We start from the raw sequence: 12,886 nt of genomic DNA on the forward strand, positions 1-12,886 counted from the left end.
TTACTATTGTATTTTTATATATTTTGACACTCACATTATTTATAAACAAAACTAACTTTTAAAAAACCATTGATTTTATCGGTAATAAGATCTGGAAATTCTTTTAGAAAAGTTGGGGAATTTCTTCAAACAACATTGCTAGACACCCTACCTGTAAAGTGTAGTTTATGGTGGTGTATGGCAATCATTGGTTGATATAATTTGTTACTGGCTTTAAAAGAAATATCATACAATCGTGTTTCTTTACTACTATAAATAAATCTTCTATTTTAATGTATGGGGTGTAATACATTTGCTATTTTGTATTTGTGATGATAAAAAAGTTTTACAGGACAATTAATTTACTCCTTCAAATCCCTTACTTGTTCAAAATAAATGTTAATATATGCTAATAATGTTATTGTGACAAAATTTTTTAAATTTTATTTTGTTTAATCAAAATTAAGTAGAACATAATTTAAAAAAGAATACATTTTAATGTACCAGATATATTTCAAGGCAGTACCTAAACATTATCTAGCCTTGGGAAACTCGCAAGGACTACAATTTTTGGTTCGATCGTCTTGGAATTTTAAATATTGAAAAATACAGGAATTGTATAGGGATTTCATGACTAAAGTTGGCTTATCAGCCTGTATACTAGTGAGATAAATGACTACTTGAAATAGTTTGAACTGCCACCGGTAGATTACATTGGAATACTGTCTACATAAAAACATTGTGTTCAGTGAAACCTTGCTAATGGGTTAAAGCTTCATTACTGTTGGATATGTAAACTTGACTAAAACTTAATTAAAATAAACTCGTAGTCATAATAATCAAAATTAGCCTATTTTTATTAAAACTGTACATAGAATAGTAGATACCTTAGCTGCAGACCACTTAATATGATTCAATATTTAATTTGAATGCATTTAATTCAATTCAATCCTGATGTTCATTATTTACCACTCCTAGAAACAAGATCTAACTATTCTACTCATTCAACTGGACAAGGATGAGTAAAGATAAAAGTAACACAAACACAGTATTAACATTTATTTAACTATTTAGATCTTTTTACACAATTTGAACACTTTCTAGAACAATACTGATAGTGGTTTTCCAACAAATGTTCAACAAAATCAGTTGACACTGGTTAAATATTACCTGATGAAAAAAAATATTAGGAAAGAAAAAAATACAGTTCAAAGCTATAAAACTTTTATAAATTAAGAAATTGTATTGTGTAAAAATATGTAATAACAGATCTAAGCAAAGATTTTAGATTTCCAAATACCAAAAATGATTAAAAGTACAATTTTTACACAATAATATGTAGTTTAAAACTTAGAAATGAAGAAAAGGTTCTTAACAATTCAAATGTAAAATATTTTGACATTGACTATTTTGAACTTTCGTAGAATTAAAGACTATTTCTGAATGAATCAGAAATCATTCACAAAATATGTACAGGCTAAAATTAATGAACACTATCAGTTAAAAAAAATCATAGTCTATCTACATTGTGGATGATGAATCTGTTATGCTTATGAAGATAATGAAATATTGCTAAGCAGATGAAATAAAAGATCCATTTGTCTACTCTGCTCTACAAAATTCGGATCACAGAAGCAACTTGGAGTGACAAAAATGAGGAATTTTGATAAAAAAAAAAATATATATATATATATATATTAAAGAAAAAAAAAATATTTATGTTACAGAATATTTATTGAACAAATAATTCAACCAATTACAGCAAATACAATAATGCCTAAATTAGTATAATGCTGTTGTGAAATAAATTTTAGGTTAGCAGATCAGTTTTACTTCATCGTTTTCATTTGCCATCATCAGCAAAACTGATGCAAGTGTAGATAGATAAGTGTGGGGTAACTCAGATCAAGAGTGGTTTGTAACAATTTTGAATTCAGTTGGAGCAGAGCAATCACACAGACCTTACAGGTTTATCTATACGAATAACAATATCTAAGATGGGGACAATTCACATTAACAGATGAAGTGCATAGTACTGTAAGTGCTTTACAACAATTCTTAAGCATTAGATTAGTTTGACTTGATCATAAACAAGATTTTTACAGCAATCAATACAATAAAGCTTATAGTAGTTCTACTTTCACTCATCATTCCAGGTGTGTAAGCAGTTGATTTATCCTAAAAATTTAACTTATTTAAAGAAAAATTATTTAGCTGCAATTTTTACTCATTAAAACAAATTAAATGTTGTAATAAACCTCCAAAAATTGGTATAACTTTCACTTAATTTTTCTAAAAATATTAATAAACAGTTTGAACATTTTTGAATTTTCAGTTTTAAAAATCTTAAACTAATCCTTATAAATGTTTGACATTTTTTACATTTGGAAACTACTTCTTTTACTAATTGTGTATATTTAATACAGCTTATATATTGAAAACAACTTTATGAAACCAATATCTTCAATAATTATTTTACTTACAAAAAGTATTAATTGTAACACTTTAAATACAACATTTCTTAATATGAGCCGATCCTCGCACTATCATATACAACCCAATGATAACCCTGACAAAGTAATAACGAAACAATTTAACCACATATTTATCACAATCTGGCCACAAAAGAGGTCACAGGTCACATAGTTGTGTACAAGTAATATTTAATGGCACTGATGTGTTTTATTGCAAATTCTGATAAACAAACCGTTAATACACAATGTTAACGTTTCACACAGAATAAGAGAGAGCACCAAGCATTTTCTCCAAACTTTAAAGTATACTCGGTAAGAAAAATGCGAATTGGAATGATAATGTAATTAACAGTAAACAACAGAGAAACATAAGCATAACACTACTAAATACATCATTTCTAAAAATAAACAATAGACTACGGCTATATAAATTATAGAAAAGTACATAAATGAATTTATACAAGTAGGTATCTAGCCATTATGTTTTCTTACTTAACTATAAACGTAAGCGAGATCTTAAAAAAGACATATCATCCTAAAATAATTTATTTATATATACAATTTCTACACAAAACTACTAGATATATAACACTGCAAATTTGCATCTACGTACACAATTGAAAACAGCCTGCTGTCCTGTAAGAATATTCTGACTCAAGACAAGTTGAAGGTATATTAACATAATACAAGCATGTACTACTTGATACTTCCACATGTGGCTAAAAACACATGGAAAGGTCCACATGAACTGAAAGAGATAAAATACACTATCCGACTATGGTATTTGATACTAGAGATATGACTACGGTGCTTAGGGAGCTACAAGTGATGAGGAACCATACTATTTTCTTTTCCAAAAGTGGTAACAACAATGCAACTAAATCAACACTACTAATACCAAAATTAATCTCAATAAAATAACATTTCACAAGGTCTTGCTATAAAAAATTAAAATCTTATGTTAAAATATGTGTAGCTAAAGTCAACAATTACTGTAGCTGACATTACTGAGTAGGTAGTTTTTTTTTTTTTTTACTTGTTTGAAATGAAATAATCAACAAAAACTTTCCCAGTTTCTTGTAAATATTGAAGAAAAACTTGCTAAAAATTAATTTGGGTATCACAAGAATATTGTAGAAATGTTACGTAACTCAATAAAGAAATACCTAATTTAATTAGGACATAACAGACAAAGAGGATTTGAAGACAGACTATAACAGGAATAGTCATGTTGTCAATAAGCTGATATTTATATTTCTATCTACTAATATAAACTTTTTAAATAAAGCTATTGCTAAGTTTGGTAGTTTCCCATAAAATCACTGAAACAAGTTCACTAGGTTTGATTAACATGTATAATCTTGTTAGTTCTTTTGGACAACTATACTTTACAATGTGAAATTTTAACATGTTTTATACACTCCAAGCAAATCATTACTTGGTGAGTACTTATTTTCCAGTTGAACAGTAGCTATACATATCAACTACAAGATTTTAATTTTTCACACTGATCCATGTTGGACTCATTGAGCGAGACTCAGTGATATTGGCAGCTTGAACACTGAGTCGTCCAGACAGAACTGGTCTTGTTCCAGTGGTTTCTTCAGCCAGGAGCCTAGGTCAGCTTTGGAAAATCCCTGCATCAGTTGCTGTTTGGCCATCTGGAACAAAACTTTTGTTATGAGATAGTGTTCCGGTGGTTCCTTTAGCAAGGAATCTATGTCATCTATGGAATACCCTCTGCAGTTGCTGTTTGGAACAAAACTTTTGTTATTGGATAGATAGTTTGAACACAGAGTAGTCCAGACAGAACTGGTCTTGTTCCAGTGGTTTCTTCAGCCAAGAGCCTAGGTCAGCTTTGGAAAACCCCTGCATCAGTTGCTGTTTGGCCACCTGGAACAAAACTTTTGTTATGAGATAGATAGCTTGAACACTGAGTCGTCCAGACAGTACTGGTGTTGTTCCAGTGGTTTCTTCAGCCAGGAGCCTAGGTCAGCTTTGGAAAACCCCTGCATCAGTTGCTGTTTGGCCACCTGGAATAAAACTTTTGTTATGAGATAGATAGCTTGAACATTGAGTCGTCCAGACAAAACTGGTCTTGTTCCAGTGGTTTCTTCAGCCAGGAGCCTAGGTCAGCTTTGAAAACCCCTGCATCAGTTGCTGTTTAGAACAAAACTTTTGTCACTGGATAGATAGTTTAAACACCGAGTAGTCCAGACAGAACTAGTCTTCTTCCAGTGGTTTCTTCAGCCTGAAGCCCAAGTCATCCTTGTAGAAAACTAGCATCAGTAATGTAACACCATTACTAAATTTCAACACATGACAATTTCCATGGATTGGAAATCCTGTCTGGGTTTGTACCTGGTATAAGAACCTCTAACAATGGAGAGAGTTTAAGTAACAGCTGCAAACTTCAGTATCATGTAGCCAATTGCAAGATAAGGATGAGGTGGAATGAAATACATTTAAAAAGAATCAAAACTGTTCATTATTGTGAATTGTCCAGACCATCACACCAATATGTGAACTGTGCTATGAGATAAATTAGGTTATAAATAGTAAGTAATCAATTGCTATGTAAAATGAACTGTTGGACATTACAAATTAATTATGTTGTGTAGAATATTACATTATGACTGTGATGTGATATTGAAGCATATACAGTATGATTGTGGCACAATGTGAAAGAGTACAGTGACAAATGATAAATCCTATTTCTACAAAAAAAGAACAATCCAAATACAATAAAGAACCTTAATCTGTACTACTGAATTTTTAAGCTATACTTAGGTTTTTTACATACGTACTGCTTAACATCTAGAGTACATACCTTAATACAGATTTTCTGCAGTGAATGAGTGAATAATTAATGCCAGTTACTACAGAAATCTATCATAATAAAATACTGCATTACTATTCAACACTGGAAAAAGAAAAACCTAACTAAGCATAAGCGGTATTCCAAAATGTTATATAGTAAAATGAGTGATATGACCTATTGTAAATTACCATATTATTTGTAATTAAGTAAAACTCTTAGAAGAAAGCACATGTGCAACTCTTCACCCCCCTTCTCCACCTGAATGGATGAGAGTCCAATCTGGCAAATTCCTTCCTATTAACAGTTTACTTGAACATTATAAAATGGTAACAACCACTGACCTGATAATCCTCTGCTTTGGCTTTTAGCTCACTGTAGAGCTTGTCCTTGACCTCCCCCAGGAATTTGGAGGCTTGCGGTAGCTTGTCCACCACATTACAGAAGTGCCGGAACATGCTCTGTTTGCAAAGTCGGGAAGCAGCTCCCAGCTCGGCCTTACCAGTCATAGCGTTGATTATTTCTACCCTTTCTTCTCCTGGTGGTCAGAAAAATCACAATATCACTGATTCTGAATTTATCTCTTGCATGTTCTAATGTTAGGTATTGGACTTATTCTTGGATATTAATTAAGTTGTTTGAGCACAAAGGCGACTTATTAAAAGCACTGTTAAAAACCTTCTTTTCATTACCTTGTCAAAGGGTCTTGCATACTACTTTTTTACTATCTCATCTAACCCCCATTTTAAAATAGGATAATGTTTTCTAATTAGCGATGGGTTGATTCCGATACATGATAACCTAATACCTCAATACTTAGTGATAAAGAAATACTGACAATTCTTGATACTGTAACTCTTTTCACTTAAATAGCAATACCAATATTTTCAAAGTATTTTAACCCTTCCAACGCGGCTAACGCCTATAGACGCGAACTGCCGATGCTTTAAACGCGGATAGCGTCTACAAACGCAAAAGCTTTACTTTTGAAATGGCGAAGAATTAGTTGTTAAAACTTCCGTAAGAGAGCAGGTCGATGTTCCTTTCGACTGTCGGGACCAGAAAAAACGCTTTGTCACCGTTGGTGGACGTTTTAACGGTATCTACTCGGGTTGAAAGTAATCGCCGCCATTTTTTGTATGGACTGTGAAGCGGCATACGCCTACAGACGCGTTCGTTTCATTCAGCTGTTTAACTACGTGTGTGTTGGTCGTACGTTGGTTATATTGTTAAACAAAGTGAATCAGTCCGTTGTTATTCTAATAGTGTTTTAGTTTGTTTTTACTAACATTTAGTGTAATTGTTTGTTATAATGGCTAATCCAGATGATCCAAATGATTACTACGAACAACTTAGTTTGAGCGCATTTTTGGTATATTATGTGTAATATTTTTTTTCTATTATTTGTTTTGTATTTTATACCTGTTTCACCATACAAGTCCAGTTTATTTATTCTAAATAAATAAGGTTTATAAGTGCAATATTTGTTTAATTTCCCTTGTAGGCTATCGTATAAATAAGTTTGTGTTGAATTTCATATTATTACATTTCAAAACCGTATACTGAACTTATTTATTTTTATGTCCTAATTATACAGAAACTTCAGTTACAATTTACTCATTATAAATAACCTGTATAAATTTAATGTAATCTGCCAAATAGTGTTCCTATATACATTATCCTGCAATGCAGTTTATTCACAATTTCAAATGTTTTCGTGCATATAAAATTCTCAAAATTGTGTAATTTACATGTCTATTATGATTTATTCTAAAGGTAATACCAAGGAATATGAAACAAAAATTAGCATTGGGAAATTTAAAAAAATATATTTTTTATGTCTTAGCGTTTGACAGTAATTTAAATTAGCGCTTTTAGGGTTAATTACAAAATAATAAAAAAATTAATTTGGAAAGTCACAATATTCTTAGTCTTTATTCTGTAGTAAATGAAGTATTTAAAAAAACTGAATACACTGTAGAAAGAAGAACAGTAGTTAAAACAGTGTAACAGTTAATAATGTAATAGAATTATATTAACAGATTTTTAGCTAACTAAAGCAGTAATGAATTAAATCTAAATAATTTAAATCAATAATGCTTAAAAGCGCATTAATTCTATAAAAATAAAATATTATCCACCGCAAATATACAATACAATACAATATACAGCACTGGAGGATTTTATATCATATTAGAGTGAAAAAAGAAGTCCATATAAAGTAATATCAGCTCTGATTAGTTGAGATACTGTAGGGACAATTCAAGTGAGAGGAGAATAAGGGATAAGATCAATCAGTTAAGGAATATCTGTGACGTGAGATGCTTGTTGTAAGATGTCCCCATAAGACTGCATAACATTTAATACTTTTACAATGTTCCGTGTTTGGAGACTACAGTAAAAATAGTTGCTTTTAGGAGTAAACTGACAAAACAAAATAAAATTCATTATGCGAATTTGAAGGTGTAATAACATATTTGTGAAGTTTTAGAACTTAGGCAATCAATTTAAATCAGCTATAATTTAAAAGTTTGGATTCCTTCCTACTAGTGACGGGTCAAAGCTGAATACCGAATCCACTGAATCATCAACAAAGATTTGGATTCGAGAAATGATCGACAAGATTCAACATTAGAATCTGCAGAGATTCGAAGAATAATTAATTATAGGCTGATCGACAGTACACAAATTACAGATTGCTTAAACGCCTTATTACTGTATTTTAAGCCTTTAAACGCCAAATTCTTATATAGGTATTTTGCCCTAACACCAAATTACAGAATATATATATATATATATATATTTTTTTTTTTTTCTTAAAGCCGTTTTTGTTAAATAGTTAACATAGTTAAATAGTTGAAGAATAAAAACACCCGTTGAATGCGTTTATGGGTATTATCAAACAATTTCTTGCATTTTTTACACTAAGTACCAGTAGATATATGAAATAATTTAACAATGTTATTTTGATTAAACAGTATAATTATTACGAAAACATACGTGGACAAAACATTATGTGAGAAGTAATGAAGTACAGATTTTGTTTTCTGTTTATAAAAGTCGTCCATGGAATGAAACACTTCTGGATGTAGGGCTGGGTTATCGGTGCATGTCTTGCATGAGTATATTGTTTCTTATCTCAAACCCTTTTCAGACAAACAACACACCTCGCATTCTCCTTTAGTCTTTTTTGGATGAAGAGAGCTTCTTGTTTAGCTGTTCAGCAGATGGCGCTCCTTGACCTTGACTGGGTCGACATCAGCAGGCGTGTCTGCACATTGGTTGTGCCAGTTTGCTTGCAACGAGATCCCCCACCAAGCTGTGCAATTGTTATTGGTTTTTTTAATACATTTTTACAATAAGTAGGAATTTACGATTCCAAAAAAGTTTTGCAACACCACTTTTGTGTTCATTGCAAAAAGTTATAAGATGATATAAAGTGGTTACTCCTGTCCACTGCTCCCATGTATTTATTATAGTCTAAGGCTACATTTGGTTTGGCTGTTGGAAGTTTGTTTGGTCACTTACTGAGTACATCAGTAACTTCCGTCTTGCTGCCTTTATTATTTGTACTAAGTAAATGAACAACTATTGTCTTGCCAAGAAACAACCAATATATTATCATTTCTCTTTGAAATAATATTCCACTTTTTCATTTTTTTTAGTTATTGTTTTTAGATTAGGAGGTATGCCCACTCTAGTTGGTATAACAATATCTGTGAGGAAACAATTTGATTTCAGTAGCTCCCTGGCTAGTTTTGGGCTGGTTGTAATACCTGTCGGTGTCACACATGTAGGCCAGTTGCAGGATGAGATAGGTCTTTCAAAGTTACAGACTCGCATAGAGTTTTGACCATCTGTATAGTTTTTAGAAGAGTCGAATGTGGTATTATTTCTTGCTTTCCAAAATATGGGATGAAATCGTATATATATATATATATATATATATATATATATATATATATATATAGCCATTTGAGCAATCAGATAAGACAAAGTCTTTCATACCAAATTTTGTTGGTTTTTGAGGGTTGTAAATCCTAAAACTTACTGTACCCTTGAACGAGATGGTGCTCTTGTCCACAGCAACAGAACTACTGGAACTGTAAAATAATTTACACATCTGCCTCATACGATCAATTAGAGGTTTTATGAGGAAGTCTTTTGTTTTCACTCACCCTGATCATGGTTGAAGTGCATATTTGCCAAAAAATGTTGAAAAATTCGTTTTAGAAAATACATCACTAATAAACTTCATACATGATTCCCATCTTGGACTGAAGTATTCTTCAATAGAGGTAATTGGAATCAGACTCATATTTATTATTACACCACGGAAAGCTTTGAAATTACATGCTGTTATGTCATTCCATCTTTTCAGTCTTGAGTTGTGTGAAACATTTATAATAAAATCAGAAGTTAGTTTTGTTATTAACATTTTGAGCAATTTGATGCTATCCTTGAATGATTCGTTTTGAAAAAACTCTTCTTGGATGGGACAACCATGGCTGACGAGATCGATGGTGTGGACATGGTGTAAGCGGGCGGAATGATAACTGAGTATGGGTTTGAAAATATATTTTCTTTGTAATGTAATATATGTTATTATGCAAAGTAATATTAGTCTTAGTTTTTATTTTAATTTGTAAATAATTTAAAAATATTATAAACAGATTTTAGTTGATTAATGTTTTTACTGGGGTTGTCTACTGGTTTAGTAGTTTGAGTTTTTGAGGTTAAATGTACGAAAGGGCCATATTGCCTACAAATAAAAAAATTATGACTAATGACTAATTATGATTCATTTCATGTTATTTTATTAAACATGATGTTTATATTATTTATAATAATATTTATACATTATTAGTTTCTTAGTAACCTAAAACGTTGTATTTAAATTTAATCTTCCATTCTGCCCTAGAATATGCAAATATTTGTTTTCTCTTCATTTAGAACAAGAAGTTGAGGAGACCTCTCATTGCATTTAGTCCTCAACAGACCAGACCTTTAAGCTGCTTCCAGAGTGATAAGACATTCGGGGTGAGTAATATTGGGGGGTAAGGACAACCTCCTCTTGAGATTCAATATTACATCCACCAGAAAGAGGCACTATAGCTATGTCATGTCACCTTGGAAGACAGAGAGGTCTTCTATGGCTAGCATTTTCCAGTAAATACAAACAGGGGACTGTATTGCCTTATATTTAGGCTCACACAAACTCCAACACGGTTTTAACACTTGTTCAATTACTAAATATTTATTTGCTTATTAAATACAAATTTTCTCAAATGTACTTATTTATATAATGTTCATATAAGCTACCAGGTCATGAATTGTTAAAACATTTCAAGTACATCATCACCGAATACTTTTTTTTTTTTAAAGGATAACTGTAGGTAACAAATCAGATTAACATATGCACAGTTATATTTTACGTGTGGAGATATACTGTAACAAAAGCCATTGAGATTTCTGACTTACCAATGACCCAGTTAACGGAGTGGTTGGGAGCCTTGCCCGGTTGTCTGGTTTCGGGTGAACTGGTGACTCCGAGGCTAGGCTTGTTGAATCGAAATGGAGGTGGAAGTCCTTGCACCGTGCTCTCTATCCGGCCACACACCGCTCTGTGTAACACATACCAAACGTACTTCAGTGTGAATACAGATCAGAAATAAAATACCTAAAAGAAAAATATACCATAAATTATCTAACTCAAGTAGCATAAGCTTGTCCCTTCATAACATAATACAACCTGTCATGAATATGTTAAAGTACTTTAATTTAAAACTTATTCTTCTCAATCTTTGAACAGTTTTAAGGGCAAGACGTAAGGTGTGTAAAATTCCCAATTTCCTGGTCGGGTGGCCACCCTGTTATTATTCTTATAGGAGTTGGTACCAATTCAGATTAACACCAAATTGTTGTATCAGAATTGGGTTATATTCACATTTGTTGGTAAGAAACAATACAATTGTGGAATCGGATTCAGAATCAGCTCAACACTAGTGAATATGTCTGTAAAATATGACTATTACCTGTACATGTGGCTCGAATTGAAGAGAGAGCCCAGAATGATACTCTCCAGATAGATGGGCTCGATGAAATGTGAGAGCAGAGAGCCTTGAATACCCAACACATTCCAGCGAGCTATCTTGTCTGAGCAGGACATCGTCAACAACCTCTGACCCTGTACAAACAGCAACAATTCTTTAATATCTAGTGAACATGCACTGACTCTTATATTTGTTTTAGATCCAAATACAAACTTATATACCTGATTGATACTTTAGTTATGAATTATTAGAATATTAGCTATTGTTAGGTATAAATATTTAATCTTTGAAGGCAATCATACAATTGACATATCAAACATTTGGTTTGGTTTCTGACAAGTGCAAGCATATCGTTGAAATTGTTGTTTCATTCAAAATATTATTGTTACTTAGTAGTGCAGTTTTCCTGTTAATAGTACTAAAGCGTCTGTGGATATAATATGATAAGGTTTGTAGAGTTCATAAATTCTGTGCTCATTGCAACAAGACAGTGCCATGTCATGATTGTCTCTCTTTAAAAATCTATAAATAATCTAGGTATTAATTATTTTGTTTGCATATCTTGAAACAAGCCATCAGCAAATCTCTGCAATGAATTCATTCATCAAAAGGCATTCTTTACCAATTAATAGTAAAACATTTTAATTTTTTATTGAATGCTATATAGTGGAAGAAAACTCTAATGGCCGTTACCTGTAGGACACCATCCCACGTCTGAATACCACCGCTGGATTTGACCGGAATGGTCCCTTCTCCCGACTCGATCTTGGTCCGAAGCTGACCTCTCGAGTTGCGGTTGGGATGTTTGTCCTGGGCTTCTGTCCCGCTGCACTCAACTTCGTGCGGAGAGAAAATTCTGCACAGAACACAAGCTTACAGAATGTTAAGCCAGACCAAAACTCCAGAAATTATTCAAATCAGTAAATTCACTCGATAAAACACAAATTATATTACTTCATATTCAGCTGTAATTGCCAAGAACATCCAGAAGATAGGTCCACTTGCACTCCTTCCTGATGTGGTGTTCTGATCGCAATTTCTTACATTTAAAGTACTAACTCTGATTTCTACACTATTTTAGGTTTTGCAGTGGTGAATGATGTAGCTAAGTGTATATAAGATTCCACTGTAGTTTCTAATTAACAGTACACTCTATGTGTTTACACAACCAAAACCAAGATTGTTCATTTTGCAATCAGAATCCAGCCAGATAGTACTTTTTTAAATAATTATTCTAGAATGTAAAGAGTTTAGGCCCACAAATATTGTCGATTCCATCAGTGTTGACAAAATCAGAACTTTTAAAAACATATTGATAAATTTAATGGTAAATATATAAAAGTATTGTCTTACTACTTTTTAGTGGCCTGTTTAGAAAATACTAACATTCTTTTACTGGTTTATTATGGTTGTTTTCAACCTATTACCAAAACTGAATACATTTTTAGGTTACATTTTAATGTAAAACACAGTACACTAGAATGAGCCCGACATTTTCAATCCGTACTTAATTGAGTGTTACAAAAATAAAATAAAATAGAGGTAATACTTCTAACAGCTCA

The 12,886-nt window shown here is 32.0% G+C and overlaps 1 protein-coding gene across 1 annotated transcript in view; it reads right to left on the reverse strand.

Moving 5' to 3' along the window:
* Positions 1-1,023: 1,023 nt before the first annotated feature.
* The window catches only part of LOC124354604 (double-stranded RNA-specific editase Adar-like), an 83,069-nt gene continuing 71,206 nt past the window's right edge, over positions 1,024-12,886 (reverse strand). Inside the window, 5 exon segments of the mRNA XM_046805195.1 lie at positions 1,024-4,114; positions 5,616-5,809; positions 10,753-10,895; positions 11,307-11,458; positions 12,018-12,180. Coding sequence (XP_046661151.1) covers positions 3,977-4,114; positions 5,616-5,809; positions 10,753-10,895; positions 11,307-11,458; positions 12,018-12,180 — 790 coding nt within the window. The 3' untranslated portion in view covers positions 1,024-3,976.

This window comes from Homalodisca vitripennis, chromosome 1 (assembly GCF_021130785.1).
Source record: "Homalodisca vitripennis isolate AUS2020 chromosome 1, UT_GWSS_2.1, whole genome shotgun sequence".
Classification (NCBI taxonomy): Eukaryota; Metazoa; Arthropoda; class Insecta; order Hemiptera; family Cicadellidae; genus Homalodisca; species Homalodisca vitripennis.